Source organism: Phaethon aethereus (genome assembly GCF_964289735.1).
Source record: "Phaethon aethereus genome assembly, chromosome: 1".
NCBI classification, from domain to species: domain Eukaryota; kingdom Metazoa; phylum Chordata; class Aves; order Phaethontiformes; family Phaethontidae; genus Phaethon; species Phaethon aethereus.
In genome coordinates, this window is record NC_138575.1 from 73,755,576 (window position 1) to 73,781,832 (window position 26,257).

At 41.3% G+C, this 26,257-nt stretch overlaps 1 protein-coding gene across 1 annotated transcript; it reads left to right on the plus strand.

The window, feature by feature from the left end:
• Positions 1-1,268: 1,268 nt before the first annotated feature.
• On the plus strand, positions 1,269-24,239 carry SLCO1C1 (solute carrier organic anion transporter family member 1C1; the record flags this gene model as incomplete). Its single annotated transcript, XM_082003678.1, has 14 exons — positions 1,269-1,412; positions 4,730-4,871; positions 5,697-5,829; positions 6,446-6,567; positions 7,506-7,652; positions 8,761-8,859; positions 9,702-9,947; positions 10,801-10,965; positions 15,258-15,453; positions 16,508-16,673; positions 17,113-17,297; positions 21,476-21,540; positions 22,787-22,904; positions 24,017-24,239. Exons 1-14 carry the CDS (start codon positions 1,284-1,286, stop codon positions 24,237-24,239), a joined length of 2,136 nt encoding a protein of 711 aa, XP_081859804.1. The 5' UTR covers positions 1,269-1,283.
• Positions 24,240-26,257: the final 2,018 nt, after the last annotated feature.

Consider the following 26,257-nt stretch of genomic DNA (forward strand, 5'->3'; position numbering starts at 1 on the left):
TTTTGTTATTGTTGTTTTGAAAAAATCTGTATACTCATTAGTGCTGACAAGGAAATACATTGGAGTCCCTGCCAGGGCAGTGTCAAATGCAAATATTTCTCTCATATGTAGTCAGTAACTTTTATTTCATCTGATGTGATGGAGAGATCTCAGTGAAAATGTTGGTACCACAGCCACAGTCTTTTTGCCTTAGCTGTACATGAACTTGCCTAGACAAGTATTTGGATGAGCCAATCTTAGCATCTAGATATTCTTTTGTTATTTTCAGTTACGTTACTAGAAACACAAATGCCTACTGCACAGACCCTTGGGAAGCCATGAAACCCCATGTATGTACATGTATATACACATATAAATAAAATCATACATATTTTTTAATATATATGGGTTTAAGATCTGTGTCTTTAGACAAACATAAAAGAATAGGAACTACTCCTATTCGTATTTTCAGCCAGCAGTTCTATAAAACATAGTGCCGCTTAAAAGTGAACACAGAAGCTGATTTCCTAAGTATTTTCAGATCTGATTTAGAGATTGAAATTAAGAACAAAGTACTGCAGTATGTAAGTAGAGATTTGAGAATTACTGATATCTTTTGTTCTCAAAGTGCAGTATTTAGGTTTTCTTTACTTCTTTGTATTTACCTGCAACGAAGTAAATTCACATTTTTCCTGTAACAACTGACCACTGAGCCCTAAGGCTCTATCTAAAATGGTAAAGGGAACTAAACCTCTTTATTCTTGTGTAACTCATTAGCTAACGTCAGACGATTAGAGCTAATGTTTCAATCTAGAACAATTCAAGACCCTCATTAACAGGGTTAGATTTCTTTTGATCTAATTACTTAATGTCCTAGATATATGGGAAATTCAGAGATAGTCTCTGAGAAATCTCTGCAGACATGGTCACATCTAGAAATGTGAACTTATATATAGGCTCCAGAAATGTTGTTTAAAATGTTAAAAAGCCTCATTTAGTCTGCCAGTAATGCTTGGTCAAACGTTCACTGAAATCACATTGATGATAGCTAGAGAATGAAGATGACGACTGTTTGCTGAGTATGATTTAATCTTCATTATTATAGGCAAGTGGATTGCAAATTTCCATAATTAAACATCCAGTGCACTGGTCAGATTCTGTTGTAAAGTTTGATAATTGCTGTTGTAGGGAAAACAGTACAGCGGGGTGTTGCTGTCACATGACGAGCTTTTGAGGCTGAGCTAATAGGATGCCTTTTTAAAATGTTCTCTATGTTTTCTGGTTTAGAGGCAGGGGATATCATCATGGAGATTTCATCAAAAGAAAATACTCAGTTTTTCTCAAACAACACAGTCCTGCCTGTTGACCGATCTTCATTCAAATCTGAATCTTCTGCATCCAAGGAAAAACAATCGTGTTGTGGAAGTATAAAGGTAGAGTAAGAGTTTTTGAATATTCCGGTAGGGACTTAGAAAACCTCTTTTTTTTTTTGGTGAACTATCCCTTTTTCAGTTCTGATTATGTCTTGCTGAGTCAGTATGAAATTATTAAAGATATTTCTAAGCCACAAAAAAAGTCTGCTTCAGATCTGTATTTGCCGACAGTTTGGCAATGTTCAAATATAACATTGGTTGAGGCTTGCGTGTTCAGATATCTTCAAGGGTCATCCTGAAAGGTCACTATACCCTCCTTATTGCACCAACCTGTTTTCCTGAAGTTAAGAACAGAGTATCAGCAGACAGGTACCACAGGCAGCTGTTACTACAGATTGCTTTTTTAAGATTGTAGCCATGGTCATCTTCTGGGCTCTGAAAAATGATACTTGTATTGTGGTCCGCATGTTTTGAGTGCTATATTATTAAGGTATTAATATTGTCATTAAATTGTAATATTCCTGGTCTGAGAGACCTCTGCATGAGGTGACTTTGAAACGAAACTGCAGAAGTATCACCGCTGTATCTGCATTTATCTCACTCATGAGAAGTACTTCCTGGAGGCAATGGAAGCTCCCTGCTTTAAGCCTCGTAATGCAGCTGTACCTACCTGAGCGTAGGACCGCTGCACCTCGGAGGAGCATTCCTCCCGGTGTGGGACGCTGGGGTGCAGGCAGCAGCATGATGCTCTGCCTACCATCTCTACCTGCTTTCCAAACCCAGGCTGTAGAATGCTGACACTCTCCCGGGTGAGGTCCCAATGAATTACCCTACAATGGTGAGATGAGGTGATTTGGCTTATACGGAAAATGAGTCTTTGACCTTGCCCGGTTCTTTCCATCTTGCACAGTCTGTATTTATTTCGTTGTTTTTTCTCTTTCTCTCTCACACACACACATCTACTTTCAGATACTAACCCAGCTCCCAATACAGACGATGACTTCAGCAATAGTTGACCTAAAGTCTATAAATTATACAAAGCAGTTAAGATACTGCAGGATTAATTTAGTCTGATGACTGCTATAAAAACTTTTGGATTCCTGAATATTCTCCTTAATTTTGTGTGATCCTGTAAAGGCCCGGAAATGGGGTCCTGTTTTGAAAAAGAAGATGAGTTGCTTTAAGTAAATTTGTAGCATAATAGTAATTCTATCATTGTTCCTCTATAATCCGATTCCCTCATTGAATAAACCTTCAGTCACAGATTAGCCAGTCAGGAATCAGTTTATTAGCTCCAAAAATAGAAAAACAATAATATTTCAGCTCAGTTTCTTTCTGTTAAAAATAATAGTGTCTTCCGGGAACCCAAACTGATATGATTAACCTAATCCAGTAGGGACTTAGAAAACTTCTTTTTTTTGGTGAACTAATCCTTTTTCAGTTCTGATTATGTCTTGACGAGTCAGTATGAAATTATTAAAAATATTTGTAAGTCACGAAACACTCTGCTTCGGATCTATGTTCGCTTAATATGTTCCCAAAACAATATGCATATTCAAAAGGTTGTTTTTACCAATTATCAGCCTTCCCATGTGTTAAAATTGCCTTTATTAACCAGAAGGATGTCATGAAATATTTACTTACAGTCCTTGACAAACCGCAGAAGAATGTGAAATCATGTGCACCTTTCTGTCCCAGCTCTAAATCAGGAGCATTTTTCCACCACTGCATGCAGTCTCCATCTCCATCCCGGGACAGTAGAAGTAGACCAGTAGAAAAACTTGTGCCAAAGAGAGACAGAGATGTTTGAAGTTCTAGTCTGACCTATACAATTTTCCAGTGAAAAAATGTATTTGCTTTCACATTGATATTTAAAATCCAAGGGCATAAACACACAGAAAATGTAAAATATTATGGCAATATTTTTACTAGAGACCTCTCTGAGAGCCCTCACTGTCAGAAATAAGAACCAGATACTGTTTATTTACCCACAAGTGTTTCTAAAGGAGGAATAACCAGCACTGGGTAAAGTGTGTTGAATGTGACACAGAGATAGATTTAAACACTAACACAAGAATTTGCATTCAACAGTGATGCCATTGTTATTACCAATGTGCCTTGTCAAATGAGATGTTGTAAGGAGTATTGCATTGGAGGTGAGTACATTGCGTCAGAGCACCTGCTTACTGGAAGCGTGATTGCTCAGAGAGCAGGCCTAAGGAGTAGGATAAGGGTCTAGACCTCTCTTTATAACAAACATTACTGTGTCTTTTAGTTTCTGTTTAGGGTTTGGGGTTTTATTTTTAACACCTTTTACAAAGAGCACCCCTATATATTCAGTCAACGCTACCTGTATCTGAAGCTGGAACGCAATGCTGTGGCTTCCATGACCAATTGCACGGTGTGTGAGTATTGCTGGAGCTTGTAAACTCTGGACGGCTGGATTCAGTGAAGGCAAATTTAAGCAATAGCCCTGCAGGAGTGAAAGAGTTGGTGCTAAGGACCCTGCACTCCCACTGTACACATTTCAGGGTGGGGAGTTACTTCAGACCAGCTCTAGTCTTGCCCCAGAGACTGAAGGGCCATTGAAGTGAATATAATGCCCTTCTGGAGCACATCTTCCAGTTTAATTTTGTGTAAAAGGGATTCAGTCTGCACGTAGGTACCAAAGTGCAGTGAAGAGGGTGGGAGTTTCATTTCCAAAGCCTATTCCTGATTCAGACTAACACACTAAAACAAATGTAGTGATAAGTATGAGAAAATAACTGCCTCTGCAAAACACAAGGATGAGAGAAGGTTGTCCCCCAGCAAAATGCAGTGTGCATTCAAAAGGAAAGTTAGGTATTAGAGCTTGCAAGAGGTCTGGTGGGGAAAGGACGAGCCTAGAAGAGAATTGCCTGGCAGGTCACCGTTCAATTCATGGAGCCATTTAACAGGAAGCAGAGACTTCTCCCTCCTGGCCACCCTGGGCTTCAGTGGCAACGACTTACCAGAACAGGACTCTCAAATCCAGACGATTGCAAAAGCCTGGGTTAAAATATGCCCAAATAACTTGCCTCTATACCAAGCCACACTTAACATTTACCCCTATTGTTATTGTGCAAGATAACTCCTCCTTAGAGAGATCAGGATGGTGGTACGTGTCTCTGTCCTTCAAAGCATCAGTAGCTTTGGCATCTACCTGAAATTAGCAGCGGTTGATAACAAGTATTCCGTTTATATTATTATTGCTTGTAAGAAATGGACAGATCGGCAACCTAGCATTTCGTAAAAAGTAGGAGAAATATTGATGTGCTTATTTGGAAAAAGAAGAGATGGGAATGTAAAAAATGTTTAAAAATATGCCTGATTTTAATCACTGTCAATTTCTTTCACAGATATTTCTCGGTGCATTGTCTTTTGTTTACTTTGCTAAAGCACTGTCAGGAAGTTATCTAAAAAGTACTATCACACAAATAGAAAGAAGATTTGATATCCCTTCCTCTTTGGTTGGCGTTATTGACGGCAGTTTTGAAATTGGTATGTGCTATAGAAACGTATTTTTGTTTTCAGAAAAAAAACAGCGATGCAATTTTTTGTGAAAAATTGTTGCATAAATCTCCTTGAACCATTAAAATTGAGCAAGATTCACCTAGTAAAAATCATCATGACTGTCAGTATGATTACATTGGATAGGATAGGGTTGCTAATACAAGCAATTCAACATAGTCCTAAATATTTTGTAATTTGATAAGCTTGTTGTCCAGCTAATTAATACTAAGAGAAATTTTTAATGTTGAATGAGAATTTACCTGCACAGATTTCTGCCTTCTCTCTTTTCTCAGCAATCCCTCAAAAATCCCCCACAAGGAGCGAATTGCCCTTCGTGATTTATTAAGCAGCAAGAGTACAAACCTCTAACTGCAATCTATGTTCATTGTCCAGTGCATCCCCTTCCCTCTTGCACTAAGGTTTCCATCATGAGATTGTCTCTTACGATTTCAGATTACTGAATTTATCTCGTGGGTGTTCAGTGGACTGTAGTATTCATGGGAATGAAATCTTAGCCTATGTGTATAAAGCTCTGTTTGATTTCCTTTTTTCCTGCTTTCCTGGTTATTTCTTCTCGTCAGCTGGCACAGTCCTCCTCTTTTCCAGCTGCTTACCCAAGAGTTTATGGTTTTCTCATCAGGGAAGGCATTGGGCTCCTGTAACAATGCCTGGAAAGAGGGCGAAACACCAACCCTCTGTGATCAGTCCTCTCCCCCTGAAATCGCTGCCTCTACCACACAGTAGGAATCGTTATTTTAGGGAATCTCTTATCAACAAGCTGTAAAACTCAGTTTTCCTTTTGTACTCTCAAAGGAAACCTCCTGATCATAATTCTTGTAAGCTACTTTGGAGCGAAGCTTCACAGGCCAAGAATAATTGGAGCAGGCTGTTTAATTATGTCAGCTGGAACATTCTTAATTGCAATGCCCCAGTTCTTCATGGGACGGTAAGTGCAAAGTAATCGGTATTTTCCAACTGGGCTATGCACAATGAATGTTAGCTCGCTAAAATATTTAGGCATTGATTGTCAAGATGCATGTAGAAATAGGCATATGTGGGTGTGGTTACTCAATCTAATTTTTTGGGGTGAAAATACTTATTACTGTAGAGCAAATAACATATATGCTATTCTCAGTTGTAATCAACTTCTTGTATTATTAGTCTGTGATCTCGATCAGCCACGTTTTGACACAGTTTAAGAATTTTTGAAGCATCAGTGATAAAGTTGTGACTAAACAGAGGAAGACAGTCTAAGTATCAAGCACAAGAGAGAGGATACACCCACTGTCTGATAATCTCTTAGTACAGATTCATGCATCATAGCAGAGCAAAGTGCCTGTTAAACTGAAATGCATCACTGTGACACAAAGAGAACCAAAGGGACAATTTTCATGTACTACCACAGTATAAACCGAGTTCCATTTATCCCCTGTAAACCATCATTGGCAATACTGGATGCAGATGAAATTTGCATTTAAATGCTATGTTCCTTGGTAGCAACAGATCTGTTTGCTTTTTCTTATAAGTTGGGACAGTAAAAAACAACTTTGGTTTATAAACAGATATCGATATGAAAGATTCTCTTCCACCATCAATTCGACTGTTAGCATCTCTCCATGTCTGCAGGATAAAAGCGAAACTCCACTCTCAGCCTTGGAAAAATCTCAAGCAAAAATAAATGCAGGTGAGAATGATCTCTGTTCAATACTGTGATAAGCACACTAAAATACACCAAGAGGCTTCCAAACTCTCATGCAATAGCTTCTTAGAACCCAGAAAATAATAAATGGGAATCAGACAAATCTTTCCCACAGAAAAGCCAGATCTACTGGCTGAGGCAAATTTATTAAAAATAAATATATAACTGCCACTGCCCACTGCCAAGAGTTTTTTCAGGCTGCAGCCTTTCCTCCAGCCTTGTTGTCTCCTCCAGCAACTTTCTGCAGCTTTGTGGCTTGCAGAAACACCAGTGTCCCATGGGGACCGTGGAAAGTCATGATCTTCCCTTTGTTGGGAAATGCACCTTTAGATCCTCAGCCCACTGGAAATAGTCACTTGGGTCTCCTGGCCTACAGACCCCCCTTCTTGTTTCTCTCCCTGCCCGCTGACCTCATTTTGCACACCACAAAGCTGTGTCCTCTCTGGGTGCGTTGAGTTCCTTGTGGACAAGAAGCCTTCTTCCCCAATGCCCAGCCATGAATAAGCTGTGGATGAGCAAATCAAACCCTCTACATGTCACAAAAAATGTGTATGTTTGCATCCCCGTACCTGTGGATTAGATGTGACTGGCAGCACTCACTAGTGTCAGTATTTCTCAAACCTTTACATTAGGAGATCCCAGTTTTGGTTAGAAGGAAGTGAAAAAGGTTTCTAAAATGGATGTGGCGACAAATTTATAAAACCGGCCAATTTTCTAATGTCTTTGACTAAAGCAGTTCATGCTAAACGTGTGTCCACCTGAAGCTGATTGAGTTAAAATTGCCATCCCCACACCACACAAAACCATTTTCAGAGTTTTCATACTGGTTTTCCCACATTAGAAGTATTTTAGAAGTCCTGTGTATCCAGTGTCAAACTGTTATGAAAAACACATCATTGTTGTCCCTCTTGTCATGTGCCCAGGATGTGAAAAAGAAGCAGGCTCTTCCATGTGGATCTATGTTTTACTGGGAAATCTTTTGCGTGGAATAGGTGAAACTCCTATCCAGCCTCTGGGAATTACATACATTGATGATTATGCCGTTGAAGAGAATGCTGCCTTATACATCGGTAAAATAAATATTTTTTTTTTCCTAATGGATTTTTCCCCAGAGGAAACTGAGTCATTCTGAATAATGGAATGACTGTTATTGAATTAACTTGCCCTGAAAGTTTTGTTTGCATAATTTCCAATATTAAAGTTTATTTAACAGTCATGTACACTCAAGGGACCAAGTTCCTCTTTCATTATAGCAGCACAGTTCCATTATCTTAATTTGAGGAAAGAATTTGACCTTAGGTTCCTGCTGTTACCCTAATCTTCCTAATTCTTCTGGATGTGGACTGCTGAGCCTCTGTGCACATTCAGTTCCCTGGAAAGTGATAAAAAACATGTACTCTTTTAAGCACTTAAAATAGAATTTCAGCAGGCACTCAAAACATACCCTCCAGATTCAGGTACGATTATAAACAATAGTGCTGAGGCTTTAAAAAGTTGGTGTCACTGTTCTCCTGTTTTGTTCATTGTCTGAAGACCCCTGCACGTTCACCTGAAATATTACCAAAAAATTCTTCCCCATCAGTCCCTTGCGTTGACAAGTTTCCAGCCTGGCAAAAGGCAGAAATTCAGGTTCTCTCTGTAAAAGATTCGGTATTCCCAGATTTCCAGATCAATTTTGAAAATTCAAAATACTCAGAAAGTTTGGCTGAGGGTGTATTGAAACATGTCAATATTGGGTACCAAAGCAAAGTGATTTTTCAGCCTATTCAGGGCCCACCACAACTTAATCAATTGACTTAAATAATTGATACTTGTTTTCCAGTTACTTTAATCTAATCAGGTAAAGAGTTTCCAGCAATTATAGATTGGTGCTGCTATTGAGTTTAGGCCATTAAGTTCGCTGACTTTTCTTCCTTTGGGCTGAATTTCATTCTTTAATCGGATGATAACAAAAAAAAATTAACCTGTCAATACAGTGGGGGCAATTTTATTGTTGGCTTTTTTCTCCTTGAAATTGTTCTAACTTGTGTAAATAATGTGCCAGAAAGCAAAGGTTGGCTCAGTATTTTAAGACTGTATCACTTGTTACCCATCCCTTGTCGTACTTTGCTGTTAGGTCCAGCAAGAACCGGTGCTGCTCTTAACTCGGAAGCGTAACAGTCCCATTTTCTGTTGCAGGGTGCGTACAGACAGTTGCAATTATAGGGCCGATATTTGGCTTTCTTCTAGGATCCCTGTGTGCCAAACTTTATGTTGACATTGGCTTTGTAGATCTGGGTAAGTCAGAACACTCAGGTTTTAAAAATTCAGTCAGGCTCCAAAATGCCTATTTTAGGCTGAGAACGATCTAGTTAGCTTCTAGGCGTAAGGGGCTAGCAAGGGCGGAGCAGACACGTAATTTCATTAAGTGGTGACAAAAGGGTGTCACCCGAAAAGGGTGACAGCAATGCAACGCCCCAAGCAGAAAAGGCTAGCAAGAAGGATGGGTATGGATGAAGTAGGAGGCCTGACTCTTCCTCAGCCCCAGCAGATCTGCCGCTGGTGCCCCCCGGGGGTGGCCTGGTGGGGAGGCTGCGGAGGGACAGCAGGCCGCAGGGGGAGGCAGGGCCGAGGCTCGCAGCGGGCCGAGGCTCGCAGCGGGCCGAGAGCTGTGTGCGTGCAGTTTGCACTACGCTGTCACGGCCTAGAAAAGCAGCCTTGCAGTGGGTACCCGGGCTCCCGACTGCCTTCCTCATGAGAAAGCGCCTTCCAGCCCGTTATGCCCCGGCATTCTGCGCGGAACAGCCTGGCTGGGAGCAAGTGCGTGGCCACCTGGATCACCCCACGTCCTGGGCCTTGCAGCCTCCCTGGGAACGTGCGAGTGGCACGGCTGGGGACCCTGCGGTGTCAGGGGAAGGCGGCTGCTCTGTCCCAGGAACCGCCAAGTCCTTCTTGCCTGCCCACAATTGCTCCTGTAACGCCGCTAGCGACACACAGCACAGCTAAACCTGGCGCGGTGGGGGTGGACTCCTCTGGAGAAAGTCCCTGCGAAATCACCTTTCTTGTTATCGGCAAACAGTCGCAAAAAGCCTTTATTTGTTTCTCTCTTTTTTTTTTTTTTTTTTTTTAACTTTCTCCAGACAGCGTAACGATAACTCACAAGGACGTGCAGTGGGTGGGAGCCTGGTGGCTGGGTTACTTAATAGCGGGTGCGATTAGCGTTCTGGCCGGCATCCCTTTCTGGTTCCTGCCAAAGCACCTCCCGAAACCAGAGGGCAGAAAGGACTCCAGTACCTCTTCCGAGCAGTCGAAGTTCATCACTGAGGATAACAAGGACCAACGCAAATCTTACCAGCAACAAGTGAAGATTGCTGAGATGGCAAAAGGCAAGCCACTAGAGTTTCTTTCCTGACCGTCAAGTCTTTCTCTCACTAGCTTTTATACTTTAAAACTTTATATTTTCTGAGGCCACGTTTTAATGGCTTCAGAATTGCTATTTTCCCTCACGCATCAAACTCTGCCTGACTATTATGCACAAAAAAGGTCTTTTCATTGCTCCCTGGATCTGCTCTTGCATGCAGAATTTCTCCAGCTGAGATTTGTAAAATTACACTAGTGGCCCAGCACATGTCATGAAACTCTGCAAAAATTTGTCATTCACAGATGACTGTTGCAGAAGCAACTATCAAAAAATCTCAGTTTTTGCTAAACTCTTTTCTTTAAGGTCATCCATTAGAAAAACACATACAATATCTGATCAGAATAAGGGTGGGCACAGACTAGATACAGTATTTTAGGAGGCTCTCTGGATTTAGACATGAGATGTATTGCACAACTGAATTTCCTTGGTCCTACTTTGCCAAAAGTATTTTCCCTCAGAACTTGAATCCGTAACTCAGTATGTCCGTGCTTACTGTCAGCTGTGCTGAGCCCTCTCTGCCTCCAAATTAAGCTAAAAGATGCTGTGGCTGTTGAGGACAGATAGAAACCAAGTTAGTTCTGGTTTATGATAGAAAGAAGATATATAAAACAAGGTATCTCTTCTGGGAAATTGATGCTTAGTATTTTGCTCCACTGTTCCCCCATCCAAAAATGGGGGAGCTCTTGGGAGCATCATGGAACTTTGTGGATTCCTTCTTAAATACTCTGCAGTCCTTCTCTGGAAAGTGCAAACATGTTGCAAAGCATTATTCACAGCAGTCTCTGGCCTTTTGTCATTTCTGCCATTTTGTCTTGCAGACTTCTTGCCATCACTGAAGAACCTCTTTGGGAATCCAGTTTACATTCTGTATTTGTGTGCAAGTATCATTCAGTTCAATTCTTTAATTGGCATGGTGACATATAAGCCAAAGTATATCGAACAACAGTATGGGCAAACATCTTCAAAAACTAATTTTGTTATAGGTAATGCTATATCTGCTTCTTGATATCTTAAAAATGGACATTTTAGGAGTGACATATATATACACATAGGGAAAATCAGATTTTTTTAGGGTATGTTTATTTCTTCTTCTTTGTCTGGCTTTAAGTTCTAGCTCATACAGGTAAGTTATTTCATTTCTGCTTTAGCACTAGTTGGCTCTGAGTTTATCTATGCACGAGTTGCTGAGAAAGTATCCATGATTTGATACCTTATTTCCCATTTTATGGGAATTTGAAAACTAATGTATGTATGTAGAGCATAAGAGAATAATCAAAAAGAGAATTAATTTTAAAATACTTTACATAATTTTGTCATCAGACAGATCTGTTCCCTTGCTGGCTTCCCTTTTATTTCAGCGAAATGAAGATCAGCTCAGTGAGTGCTAAACGACTGACCATTAAGTAGCTGGGATATTGCCAGTGATTTCTTACTTTCTGCAGAGGTTGGTGTTAAATAAAAGGAAGTCAAAGTCGTATCAGTGTTCACACAATACATGCGTTAGAAACCTAACGTTATCTCAGTGCGATGCTGGTGAAGGAAAGATAGGTATTTCTGCCCTACCTTTACCTAAGAGCCTTTCTCTCTTGTGCAGCTAGTCTCCCAAGCCCTCCCGTACAGCACAAGAGAGAGAGAAGCTGCTTCTGCCTTTGGGTACCGAAGTGGCCATTTTTGGAGATGTCTTCATGGTGAACTTCACTGCCCAGTTGCTGAACCTGCATGCAGGCTTGGGTTCAGTTCCCGAGGTCCAGGGGTTCAATAGCATTAGACAGCAAAGAGGTTTACATCTACCCAATACAGAGGGAACTGCCTTGTTTCAGAGCTGCATTAGTTGCGCAGCAACAGAGGTATATATATGAAGAAAAGCTGTATTGATCCATTGTGCTATGTTAATTCCTTAAAGATAGAAGCTGGAATTTCCTGGCACGAAACTCCTCAAAGCAAGGGGAAATCTTCAAGCGTAGTTGATGGCCAGAGAAAGTCCAGAAAACAATCCCTACATTCAGTACAGTACCTCTCATTGTATTTAAAGATTTTCTGGAGCTAAGCTTTCAGGTATGTGCAAACTGAGTGAGGATTAAGATCCATCTGATTTCACAAAGCATAAGGACTATATCCAACAGAGAACGTGTGATGGCTTGGCTAGGGAACGATCCTGCCTGACTGGCCATCCCTGCAATAAGGTGGTTTTCCTTCCTCCTTTTCCTTTCTCTTCCAATCCACCCTTGCTAAGAAAGCTGAGGATTGACTAGAACTTACAGTGTCTGTTTCCCTTTCCCTAACTCTTTTCCTATTTCTTCTTTTTTTTTTCTCCCAAACAATTTCTATCACAGTCTCTCCAATAGCTACTAAAATTGTCAATTTGAAGCACTATAAAAAAAAAAACAACCAACAAACAGCTGGAGGTTATATGAGTTTATTTTTTAGTATTCACAACCCAAAGAATGTGCAAGAAAGTAAAATGGCTCCTGCTGTGTTTGTATGATTTTCCTTAAATGTACACACTTTGCTCCCCCCGCACCATGATGCCAGTGTGAAGCAGCAGAGTTCTCTGTGAGGCTATGAGACAAAGGCATGAACAAAAGGGGTGCACAGGAACGGGCAAGCAGATTGCGGGTACTCTCTGGTGCATCGCACAGCTCCCAGTTCCAATCCCAGTCCCGTTTTACAAGCAAAAGAGAACAGGAAAACCTGTTATATAGTGACTCTTAATTTGCATATGCTACAATTTGGATGCTGCTTCTAAATCCCCTGAAGTACAATTTTCATGCGTATGCAGAGTGAAAAATGCCGCCCCACTGAAGCTTCCCGAACCTTGTCAGTAACTGAATGGGGGTCATGTACACGGCCAAGGTGCTGGGTTTGCTACATAGAATAATTAGAAAAACTAATATCAAACATACCTACTAGCATCTCTTCTAAGCACTGCGTTTTTTCTATGTGTACAGGTGGATCAAACATTGACTCGACCCAGAAATTTAAGGGATCCCAGTGCACTTCCTAGCAGGCAGATTAGACTCTAATTTCATAAACTGATGTTTTATACCAAGTCATTTAAAATCATGTTATAATACCTCCAGTGCTCTGAACAAACTTCTGAAACTTCATCTGCTATATGAATGCACACATGCTTTGGTACTTGCCTGAGTTTTGTACACTCGCTCGGCTCAGCACTGCTAGGTATCAGGATGAATTAAAGATGCAAACGGCATACGCAGCCCTGCGAAAGGGGAGACTTTAATGTGCTGGAACTGGCTGGGAAATAATGGGAAAATCATTTTCAGTAACAGTGAAATTCAGCAAAGGCCACCTTGCTTGACTGTGCAGTATCATTTACAGTGGTCTCTGTTTACGTCTTTTTTGCATGTACTGAATGGGATTTTTTTTTGTTCTTGTTGTCCATGTCTACCAATACGGGCACTGCTTTGAGCAAAGCTGTCCAGGTGAGGCTTCATGGTCACCCAATTTTACGTGTTTCCTTCAGCGCTTTTCCACTTGATTGCCTGAAGCCTGATACCAGAGAGCCCGTGGGGTACGCCTGTCTCTCTGCTGTTGCAACACTCACCTAAGGAAGCATTTCACCAAACCCAGAGAAATTCCCTAACTCTCCTGGGCACGGAGGTGATGACATACCACTCTCTCTCCCTCTCGGAGACTTCTCTAGGGGATTATCAATTTCATAGAATCATAGAATAGTTTGGGTTGAAAGGAACCTTTTAAGGTCATCTAGTCCAACCCCCCTGCAGTGAGCAGCATCTTCAACTAGATCAGGTTGCTCAGAGCCCCGTCCAACCTGACCTTGAATGTTTCCAGGGATGAAGCATCTGCCACCTCTCTCGGCAACCTGTGCCAGTGTTTCATCACCCTCATTGTAAAAAATTTCTTCCTAATATCTAGTCTAAATTTACTGTCTTTTAGATTGGAACCATTACCTCTTGCCCTGTTGCAACAGACCTTGCTAAAAAGTCTGTCCCCATCTTTCCTATAAGCCCCCTTTAAGTACTGGAAGGCTGCAATAAGGCCTCCCCAGAGCCTTCTCTTCTCCAGGCTGAACAACCCCAACTCTTACAGCCTTTCTTCATGGCTGGATGAAAACAGAAAAAGCAGATCTTGCTCCAGATTTCATAATACTGTAGGTAAAACTGAATTTGCCCTTTAGGAATCACAGAATCACAGAATCACTAAGGTTGGAAAGGACCTTCAAGATCATCAAGTCCAACCATTAATCCAGTGCCACCATGTTCCCTAAACCATGTCCTGAAGCGCCACATCCATACGTTTTTTGAACACTTCCAGAGGTGGTGACTCCACCACCTCCCTGGGCAGCCTGTTCCAATGCTTGACCATCCTCTCGGTGAAGAAATTTTTCCTAATATCCAATCTAAACCTCCCCTGGCGCAACTTGAGGCCATTTCCTCTCGTCCTATCACTAGTTAGTTGAGGGAAGAGACCAACACCCATGTCACTACAACCCCCTTTCCAGGTAGTTGTAGAGAGCGATAAGGTCTCTCCTCAGCCTCCTTCTTTCCAGACTGAACAACCCCAGTTCCCTCAGCCGCTCCTCATAAGACTTGTGCTCCAGACCCCTCACCAGCTTCGTTGCCCTTCTCTGGACACGCTCCAGCACCTCAGTGTCCTTCTTGTAGTGAGGGGCCCAAAACTGAACACAGTATTCAAGGTGCGGGAACAAGCAGTTCAGGCTCCTCCTGTCAGTGGAAAAGGGAAGGACAGGAGCTGCCCTGGAAGGCAGGAATGGGGCAGCCCCAGAGAGTGGCCCCTGTTGCTCCTACTGTTGCTATATGGGTGAAGGACACAGGGAAGGTCTATAGAAAAGCCCCAAACTGTGCAATGGAGCTGTGGCTGTCCTGGCTGCCCTAAGCAGCACAATACCCCAGGTAACTTCTCTGTGCACAGAGCAGCTCTCATGAAGAATAACATTAAAATATTTGAATTAACGCTACAATGATCCCTCCACTGACAAACTAACAGTGGAAAAAACCACCTATCTTAAGAAATTGCAATATCATTATCTAAACCTTATACATAATCTCTCTATCAGAGAACTAACAAAAAATATTTCCCTGGGAGCAAGTTTTATAAAGCAGTCCCAGCACCTTCATAGGAACAATCCAAGTCTGAACAAATAAAATGCCCCAGTTGAAGGTCTTTTATATTTTGTGGCTTCATCTTATTGTTGCTGCTGTTTTTGTGGCTGAAGAAAATAGTCCATTGAGCTGGGGTTTTCAATAATACAGATTTTTCTGTTTGATTTCAGGTCTTATCAACATTCCTGCTGTGGCCTTTGGCATATTCTCTGGGGGACTGATCATGAAAAAATTCAGAATCAATGTTTCAGGGGCCGCAAAACTCTCTCTGGGATCGTCTTTCTTTGGTTACCTTTTGCTCCTCTCATTATTTGCGATGGGCTGTGAGAACTCTGATGTGGCTGGACTGACCGTGTCGTACCATGGGTATGCTGGGAAGGGCACGCTTCAGCATAAAGTGCTATTGCAAACTGCACTCCTTCCTCATTTTATTCCACAAAGTATATATTGTTGAAAAGAGAATGACTGACCTAAATATGCTTCCCAGAAATTTGATTCAAAGCGGTGGAAACCACTCCGTCTATTCCAGCGGGCATTGTGTCAGAACCCTTTCATGATTGTTGCCTTCAGCCCAGAGGGTTTTATGCCACAAGTGCAGATTATTTTTCTGATTACTTTTTAATTATTATTTCCATGGGACCCATCCTTTGAGCCTAGAGATTTCTGGAAATGTGAGGAGCTCAGTAGGAGGGGTGAGATTCAATTAATTGTTCCTTGCCTCTGTGTGCTGCTGAACAACCTATGGCATTTAATAGCCTCTGGACCCAAAATTTAAGGGTTCATAGATTAACCATGAGTTAGCCATGACATTAACCATGAGGTACACCTGAGGCTAGCACTTTTTGGTCACTGTTGCCCATGCTATCACTCTGTAAATCTCACTTTTTGGGAGGGGTTTCCAGCACCAACCCCACAGCTGCCCCAGGATCTGCTCTGCTCTGGTGACTTCAGTAGCAGCTGGCTGATGTTGGCAGATAGCTGTCATACAAGGTATCAGATCCTCAGTTTGGATCAATCCCGTTCTCATCATTTCCTCACCAACATCTACAGTGACTTCCCATGAGTAACTTGCTCCCCTCTTTGCCACTGGAGTAATCAAACTTTTTTTGTCCAGTTTTGTTAAAACTGCATCAAGCCTCAGATAACTAAAACCTTAGAAAATCAGAACAGAAATTTTTAGCTGTCGCCCTTAATAAAATACCTACTATCTCACAGTACATGGTGTGATACTGTGAAAACCTTTTTATAACAGAGAAATACAAATTGACACTGGTGCCTGTATGTGAAGAGGCAACACCTTAATGGGCTACAGACAGAAGGTCTGGCCAGGTGTACCCGGCAGAGAGCATAACCCATGATTTGATAACGATTTCTTCCGCATCTGCTAGAAGACATCATTGCAGTTTCTCTTTTTCCCCAGAACTAAATGGATGACTGATGATGAGCAAGCACTGTTTTCAGAGTGCAACTCAGGCTGCGCATGTTCCAAGAATGACTGGGACCCCATCTGCGGCGAAAACGGAGTAACCTACATTTCTGCTTGTCTCGCCGGCTGCCAGGCATCCAGCGGCAGCGGGAAAAACACCGTAAGACAATCTTTGGTTTCCATGTGTGATGTGGTAGTTTTCCTAATATAACCAGGTCTGTCAGAGTAAGTGGATTAAAATTGAGTAAGGCACATTCTCTCCAGCCCTAAACCCATCAGGTTTTTTTAGCAATCTGCCACCCACATTAAAAACTTTCTCAATTGCTGTTGCCAGCAGAAATCCCAAGCAAGGAATATAGGATCTTTAGCTGTTGACTACCAAAACTTAAAAAAACCCAAAACCAACACTAAATGCATTCACCAAGAGTAGATACTATCTTTATAAATTTCTCCTTCAATGAACAAGATATTTCCTTTGAAAACCATTTTCTAGTTTGGATTTAAACTTTTGGCTACCCAGAAAAGCATGATGTCCAGTTCCTGAACATCCACTTTTCTGCTGTTTAGGTTATCATACACTTTTGCCTTCTGTCTTCCAGGTATTTTTTAACTGCAGCTGTGTGGGAACCTCAGAATCTCCTTCACAAAGCTCCTCAGCTGTGGTGGGACCATGTCAAAAAGGAAATGAGTGTCCAAAAATGTTTCTGTATTTCCTAGTAATATCAGTTATCACCTCATATACTTTGTCAGTAGGTGGCACACCCGGATACATATTGCTTCTAAGGTAAGAAATAATTTCTGCTAGCATTGCCAAATGTTTTCAAGGTGTTTTGACATGTATAACTGGGTCTCCCTCCCCACACAGTATTGTGAAAGCTATGCAAGGTGGCTTTTAAAATATTTTTTTTTTACTGTTGAAAGGCATCATCATATTTGACAACGAGTTTTCTACTATTGAAGCAATAATGTGCCTATGACTATCTCTACCAGCAATACCATTCCAGTTTTAAACATGTCATGGCAGGCCTGGTTATCATTTATACTAAATTCCATTTCTCTTAATGCCTTTTACATCACCAGAATGGTCTTAAATGGCCTCCATGTAAATGGAAATTAGCTCTGCATATGCCAATGTGTGCACATGTATGCTTGTAGGTAGCCAGTTTTCCTCACTTCCTATGGATACCAACCCACAGCTACACAGAGGTGATCTAACCCAAACCCTCTATGTACACTCAACTCTTCTCCTCTAGCCCATTTTATTATTCCATATAATTGTTCTGTCCCAGATTTCTCTCTTCAAAACAAAGATAGATTTAGCATGAGATTTTTTTTTTCTGTCATAACAATCATGGGTTTATTAAATGTTTCTCTCAAGGGATTTTTCCAATATGTATTTAACTGCTGGAACTATTTGTCTATCACCAAGTGTAAGCTTTTAAGCTAATTTTAGAAAGTGCAAAAGGAATATAATACTTCCAGCAATTAATCTGGATTTTTGTCAGCTTCTTGCAATTTTTGGATTCTAAGTGCTGCTCCACTCTGTTTTGGAAAGCTTTCTTTCCCAGTTCCTCTTTCCAAATTATTTCCAGATGGGTACATTCTCCTTCTCAAACAAAACAACGGCAAATACAGTTTAACTAATCTTTGTTATTGTTGTGCTTTCTTACCCCAAAATTCTCTTGGTTTTTCAATGAATTTTTCTGGAACAGGCCCTATCTCATTGCCAGTGTCTTTATATCACAAGGAAAAAACCAGTGCTACAGCTGGCTGAATATAGGCTACATGGAAAAACCTCAGTAAAGAAATGTAACTTCAGCTATGGTTCCAGCACAGTCCTTGAACCAGAAGTAATATTCACACAGAGACTTTCAGAAATGGTTACGGTGAGGATCCATCTCCACTGCCCTCTGCAAACACTGCCAGTAAGGTATATGCCTTAAGCCACATAAGCTGCATAGCTGTCCCCACCCACCTTGTAGGGTTACCATCGAGTACTGCGAAAACACATGGCGTCTCTCTCTCTCCAAGGAGTTACTCCAAGAACAACAATCATATTATAATCCATGTTAGACAATTTTTACTGAAGCTACGCACCACTGAAGCTGTCCACGCACCTAGAGGAGGATGATCCACGAGCTGAGAGATTATAGCAAAACCTTCAGGATTTCCACCAGGTTGCCCTCTGTGGTTGCTTCTGGCAGAGGGGGATTTTTTGTTGTATAAATATGGGCGTAGGGCTATGCAGGGATGCAGTTTCCTTCCCCTTTCCCTCCACATGATGTCCCCTTTCTATCCATAAAACATATGGTAGAAAATGTACAGATACGGTACCACAAAGGGCCTCGAAACCATCGTGGTCATGCTGAAGCTCCTGCTTTCCATCGTGTCTCCACTGCAGGAGTGCCTGGGAGGAGAGGTTCATAGCGGAACACCTACGGGCCTAAATCACACAGGCTTGCCTGCACTTCTCAACCCTAAGAACTTGCTCTCGGGGGATTTAATGCTTAATGGATTTATTTAGAAAAGCTTAGAGAGGTTTTCAACGATGATACTAAAACATTTTGTTATATGAAATCAGCAAAGCAGCTTTATTGGTGCTGCTCCAGAGCTTTTATTTCTGTTGAAAATCATTTTACTTTGAGAGCCATTTAATTGAACCTGAGAAGTTATGTGTTTTTCCTGTTGTATTGAAGGCATCCAGATGTGATGTGCAGCTAAACAAAACATGTAAGTTCAATCCTTTTTTTTTCCCCTCTGCAAATGACCTGTGGGCACAATTCCATTTTAAGCTCACACTTGCTTTTCTGAAATCCATCACTGACCGGTTTTCCCTGAAAATCTGTCTGAACTGAAATCTTGCTTCTGTTCCCTGAAAGAAAATAAATGCTCTTTGAAAACAACTAGTCCCAAGGTCAAGTTGCAGACTTCATTAAATATTTTTTCCAATTATCTGTTTTTAAAATTATTCAGTATTCAGTTAGCTCTGATAAGATTTCACCACTTACTTACTTAAGCAAGCTGATGTTTTCAGATAAGCAGATATCGTTGCACCTTTCATGGACTACAAATACAGCTAAATCCCTAAAAGCCTGTAAGATTCAGTGACATTTACTTCGAGGGATTACACGACTGAAATCACTGAAATATGCTTACAGCTAGTGACCGAGTCATTTGCAGAAATGTCTTTTTAGTGGTATTAAACTAATTACAATTGCCAAGGAACTTGGGAAAGCCCTGAAGTTTGGGGGAAAAAATGCTGCAATTCAGATAGCTGTTCGAGCACCAACTATTAATAGCAGGTGATTAGGCAGTGAAAAGGAAGTCTCAGATCTCCCTGAGAGGTTTGGCCCTCACACAGGATCTCAAAAAACTCGTGTTTCTGTGCAAAGACAATACAAATGCTCAAACAGGTTTTTTTCCACCTGAAAGAGAAGATTTTTTTTGCAGGATATAAATCCTATGGAACACATAACAAATATCCAGTTATTGGTTTTATTTTCCACTTTTTGCTTTCTATGCCCTCGCATTTGGTTAAAAGGACTTCTTCGCTGAGGCTTGCTTGTGTAACATGTAACTGATAGGAGGACAAAACACTGTTCCTCCAGCTCAAAATCATATTATATTCGTGCCTGCATAGGTGGCACTGCCTGTATAAGCCACAATATAATGGACTGAATGATGATAATCCATGATCAGGGCATCAGAGAATAAAGAGCTCGGATCAAAATGAGTCGCACACAACGATTTTTTGAACATGGTACTTTGTTGTTGTTTTCCATATATGCCCTTCACATCCTTTTCCATTTTCACTGAATTAAGGGAAAATGACACGAATATAATTTACAATAAGGGTTCTTAATGCTGTTCTGGCAGCTACATTGGGAAACAATAAAACTTCACTGGTGGGGAACAAAAGAGCTAGTTCTGTAATGTCTCTATTACTTTTTAAAAGGTATTCCCGGTTACATGAATTTCTGCAGAAGCTGCATCCATCCTAGTGCAGAGCACATAGACTTGGACCTCCAAAGTGCTGTGTTTATCCATAGTGACAACTGAATTTCAGACCACTTTGTTTTCTTTTTATATTTAATAGAATGACTGTGACAACAGGGAGTTTTATCAATTACCATAATGATACACATGTGTTACCCCGCGTATCAAGTGTGTCCCAGTTTAATCGTGTGACTGGGACTACTCACGTGCTGGAAGTAAAGCATGTACTCAGGTTCCTGCTGGATTAGGTATTGTAATAGGCAGTCTGATACATGCTGGGTGAAACAGCACACCTAAGCAGCTGGTGCGTTAACAGCGGACGAGTTTTAGCAATTTGAGTGGCTCCATATGCACACTGCTGCTAACATGGATGTGAAAGGCAGCTGTTCTCCTGCCCATGACCTCTACCCTCCTAGAAGAACCAGGATGATGACTCAAAGCTGGAGCAGGGCTGATCTGGGGCCAGAAGGTCTGATGTCTGTGCTGGGTCCCTGCTTCAAGCTCAAAAGTCCAAATGCAAATGGTCTTTCTGTCAGAGAATGGCTTGGAGGATTTACCTTTGCAGGAGGTGTGATCCTGATCCTAGATACAGTGCCATGAGAATTGAGTGCCTAAATGCTTTCTACTAGACTGGATAATGATCCACAATTTCAGAGAGTGTTTAACTGAATAAGACTATCCAGCGATGAGTATTTCACAACCAGTTTTCTTGTCCTGCGTTAGTAACTCCTAAGTGCTGGTATTATCTGAAAATGCAGTGCCATCTTAAAATGTGATATTGAGTATAGATGTTCAGAATTCCTAGATACTGTTGTGATTTTATCACATTATTTACATGTTTCTGTATTTCTATTAAAGTCAGTGTCAGTAAGGAGGAAAAACTCACATTTCTTTCCTTCCTCTTGCTTTCTATTTGTGTTCAAATTATCCACAGTCTATTTAACACTTTTTTTTTATTATTTTTAGATGCATTAAACCACACTTGAAATCATTTGCACTTGGTATCTATACCCTGGCAATAAGAGTGCTTGGTAAGTCCAGTTGTACTCTGGGGTCTATTTTAATATACTCCTCATTAATTATTTATCCTAGAGTTCAACTTTGATTATTGGAAAGAATGATGTCCAACTGACAAGTTAATATTACATGATTTAAAAAAAAAAACTAGGAAAAGGATTGGAAAAAGGAAGCATCTTTGTAGTTATACTATTTATGATTGTATAACTGTGTCTTAGGTATTATAAAAATAAACACTGCTAAAGTCAAAGGAGGTGAAAAGTGATCCTTCAGACTCTGAAGGATCATAACATCAAAATTACTTCTTGTCTCTCCTTATTCAACAACAAGCATAATAGAACTACAGCTCAGAATCTATCATCATTTTTCAGGCATATTTTCTTTAGTTTCTAGGGGAATTAATCTAAGTACAGGTGTGCCTGGGGGCAGGGTTCACTGCAGCCTTGTGGTAGAACCACTTATAAGTTTTCTCTAAAATCAAGGGTACCATGAGATGCCAATGAACTGGAAACTCTAAAATCCTCTATGTCTTCATAGGAAAGGTGATAATCAGCAAGAAGCAAGTTACTTATTTAAATAGAGCAGACTTAGATGAGCTGGATGAGGCAGATGAAATTACATCAAAACAACCTGTTGGACACTTTCTCACAGCTTTGCAAGGCAGGATTTTCCCTCCAGGCTTACTTTCTATTCCAGCAACCACAGGTGGCTCCCCAGGTTGCACAGAGCCCACAATGTTCCCAACAGCACCTGAAGAAAGGTTTTTCCTTTTCGTGACTCACAAGCACTGCAGTGGGTTTGCCCCTGCCGCAGCAGGATCTCGGGGTACTTGCGGGATACGTGTAGGCTCCCTGCCCCGCTGTGTCTCTCCCTTCTCACCCCCCACAACCAACACACAGGACACCCACCACCCCCAAGCGGAACAGGCTCCATTGCTCTCAAGAAAGGTGAAGTTTGGTTTTTTTTTTTCTCAGAGGGGTCCTGTGGGGTGAGGAAACGAAGATATGGCCAGCACTCCTTCCGCTGACTTCCACAGGCTTTTTGATGTCCAGCTGCATTTCCTCCCCACCCTGGTTCCCCACAGGGAGGAAAGGGTGGTGTGTGCCTGGGCAGCACAAGGCACGACTTCTCGAACCAGCAAACAGTGTGGAAGTGTCATTGTTGTTTGAATGGTATTATTTAATGTTCTACATGAACATGTCTCTGGATCACCCTGGAAAGTAACCTTCTTGCTTCTATTTATTTGTTAAATGCCTCCAGCGGGAATTCCAGCCCCAGTGTATTTTGGAGTGGCCATAGATACCACTTGCCTGAAATGGGGAAGCAAAAGATGTGGGGGAAGAGGAGCGTGCAGACTCTACAACTCCAGTGCACTCAGGTAACAGTTCTTCTCCATTTATTCTTTAACCTGTGTTCTTTACCTTGTGTTCTTTACCTTGTGTTCTTTAAGTACATCTACACCTGGCACTGGTAGAAGAATTTCTGTCAGAAAATTTGAGTGAAAGATTTGATGCCAAATAAAGGAGTCTGACTAGCTATGTTAACAGTAATGGTCAGGTTTTAGCATTCTCTTTTGGTTTAATTTCTTTTGGGGGGGGGGGTATCTTATTTTAATATCAGCTGGAATTATCTAGGTCACTTGATTTTTCACCCCAAAAAACGTTCAGTTAAAACCTCAATTTTATGTTAAAGCTGCCCCCATTTTTAAATAACTCTGCTGTAAGAATGTGTGTGTAAGTAAATAAATAAGAAAATAAGTAAATGGGCTGTTAAACCTCATCATTGCTCCATGTTGGAGCTGGACCACAAAAAGGAAGGGAACGGTGCCACAAAGCATGATTGGCTTATCCTGAGGCTTAAGTACAGTGTTGTCTTTATTTATTGTTGTCTTATTCAGTGTTGTCTTATTAATTTATTGCTAGAGGAGAGTAATTATCTGAACTGTATTCATGAAAGGCATTATCAGAAATGAAGAATGGAATAATAATAGTAAAAGGAAAATGAGAGAACAGGTTACCCTTCCCCCCACCACCAGGAGAAAACATGAGGGGAGGGTACATCTTGTTTTGAAAATTCAAAGAAAAGAACAAAAGCTCAGTTGGGACTCATTACTAATAAAACATAAAGTTGCTGCTGTTGTTGTTACTGCCATTATGCCTGTAAAGCAAAAATACAATCAAATGGTCTTGGTATCACTGGTACTGTTTATGAGACAACCAAAAAACAAATTAATTGCCCTAGAAATATTAGTGTTATTATCACTAAAGCACACTGGGGTGGAGGAGGTCAGCCAATACCTGAGACTCTTTCGCCACAGACCACACAATACCTGACCTGGGTGAGCTGGCAAACTCTCATCTCCAGGGTCATCACTTTGCTTGAAGAGCTTCCTTACTCAGCCTTACCACTTGAAAATATGAATGTGTCCTTGATGCCTTCTAGTCATATGTTGCCTTTGAAATAGGCTCTGATCAATCATTTCTCTCTCAGGTACGTGTACCTGGGGCTGACTTTGGTGTTGGGCATGGTGTCCATTTTCTTCAGTGTCGCTGTCCTTTGGGTTCTCCGGAAAAGGTCTTCTCCACAAGATGAGACTCTCTCAGCCAACGGGGAGAGAGGCGCCTGTGGGACAAAGAGCAGGAAAGATAATTTTGTCAATAGTGACCTTTTAATTCAGACAACTTACTGGCCAGAGAAGGAGACTAGACTTTAGGAAGACTGAGATCTCCACCATGACTTTACCCAGTGAGTGGTGTTCCAGGCAAAAATTCATCATCAGTGAAGCTGTATCTTAGTATCCACTCTGAAAAAGTTCAACTTCATGTAATTTTCACTGTAAACACTAAAAGCAAAGACAACCATTTTAGCACATGTACAGCTCTGAAAACACTGCTCACCATTTGTCCTGCTGAGTCAGTGCCATCCAAACGAGGGGATTCATTATGGCTGGTGAGGTGCAGCTTGCTCCCTCGCCAAGAGGCCGGTTTTATGGCTGCCCCTGAGCCCCATCCATCCTCATCAAGCTGCAACAGCTGCTGCTGCCCCTTGGCTTCCTTCTGTGTGTGAGGGGTAGTGGGGAGGCTGCAATGCAGATCTCTCCACCATGGTACCAGCCCAAGAGGAGATGCACAAAACCCAACTTGGCAACCTGGAAGGTGCAGGGATATTCTGCACATAGCTCGCCCTTGCAAGCAGTGCAGCACAGGGCAGGAGGAAGGTGGTTTGCTGGAAGTACAAATCAGCTACAGGCTCTGGGCATCTTGTGAATTCAACCCATAACACTTAGGATATCAAATGTTGTGGCTAGGGATTCTTTTTCAAGTAGCTCTGTTATAGCACAACAATAACAGCAATAAAACTTGCCATTGCAGTCAAATAGACCATAAGAGTATCATCCAAAGAAAACTGGAACAAAAATAGAGCTTTTTCAGGTTTCCAGCAGTTTCTTGCTACTTGATAGTACTCAGTGTACTGAATAATTCCATGCATTTTATGCAATGTAATAACACCATGATACAAGATATATATGATTTATTTTTTAAAAAGCTATGACAAGACAGCTTGGGAACAATAAAATGAACTCAAAGACCACACGATTTGGGGCTTTTCCTTTCAATTTATTGTATTTTCCAGCTGAAACTAAGACATATCATAGTATCCCTTTATATGTAACTTCAGTAGTTTGACAATATTTGGTATTAAATAAATTTGGGGTGGGGAGTACAATGGAGAGCTCTTTAACACGGAACAAAATCTCAAGAATGCTTGCACTGAAAAAGAGAGTGGCACCACTACAAATGATGCCCTTTAAAGCAACTATAATTTTAGAGCACATTATGAAAGGTAGGCTTCACCCTTCATCATAATATTGGCAAAACAATCTCATATCATATCACTTGCATCTCAGCAGTGACTGTAGGTACCCTGCTGCCTAGCTGAGCTTGCAGTTCAGAGGCAGATGTGGAGCCTCTCCTGTGGGATGCATGAGGAGGGGTAGATGTATAAGAATGGGATTTACTGAGCTTTATCAATGATAAATGTTTACAGTATGACATTAGGGAACTACCTAATCCATTCACTAGGAATACCAAGAAGAAGGATGTTGCTTAAGCACCAAGTATCTGCAGAAGGTAAGGATTTAAAGCCATCACTTGAGAAAATGCAGTTGTCAGAGGAAGGACCAGTGCCACCCACCATTTGACACATGGGTGTGTGTTTAGACAGTGGCCTGCAATTTGGGAGACCCAGTTCCCTGTCCCAGCTCTTTATCCTCCCAGGTGCATGTCGGAAGCTACAGGCAATGGGGTACTGGAGAGCTGTGGCTATTCACTTTGCCTTGTATAACCGGATATTGAACTCAACAAACAAAATTAGAATAATTAGAAGGTTTGTGAATACGGGACTAAGTGAAGGATTATGGCTAGGGTGAATCACAAACATTGACATTCCAGTCTCAGGTCTCATTCATACTACATCATCATAAAAACAGCAAAAAATGCCAAACTGCATCAGTGTCCAAGAGAAGAGAGATGCTTGGAGCCTTCCATAGCTTCCTTGGGAGTGCACTTTTCATAGCATTGAGCTGTCAGATACAGTGAAAGAAAGGGACAATCCAACTTAAGTACACAATGGAATAAAAAAGGAGGGATATCTGCATTTCACTTAGTGCTTGGTGTTGTATATGTATCAAATAAATGGGGATTATTCTGAATTTTGGAATCAGTCCCAGCA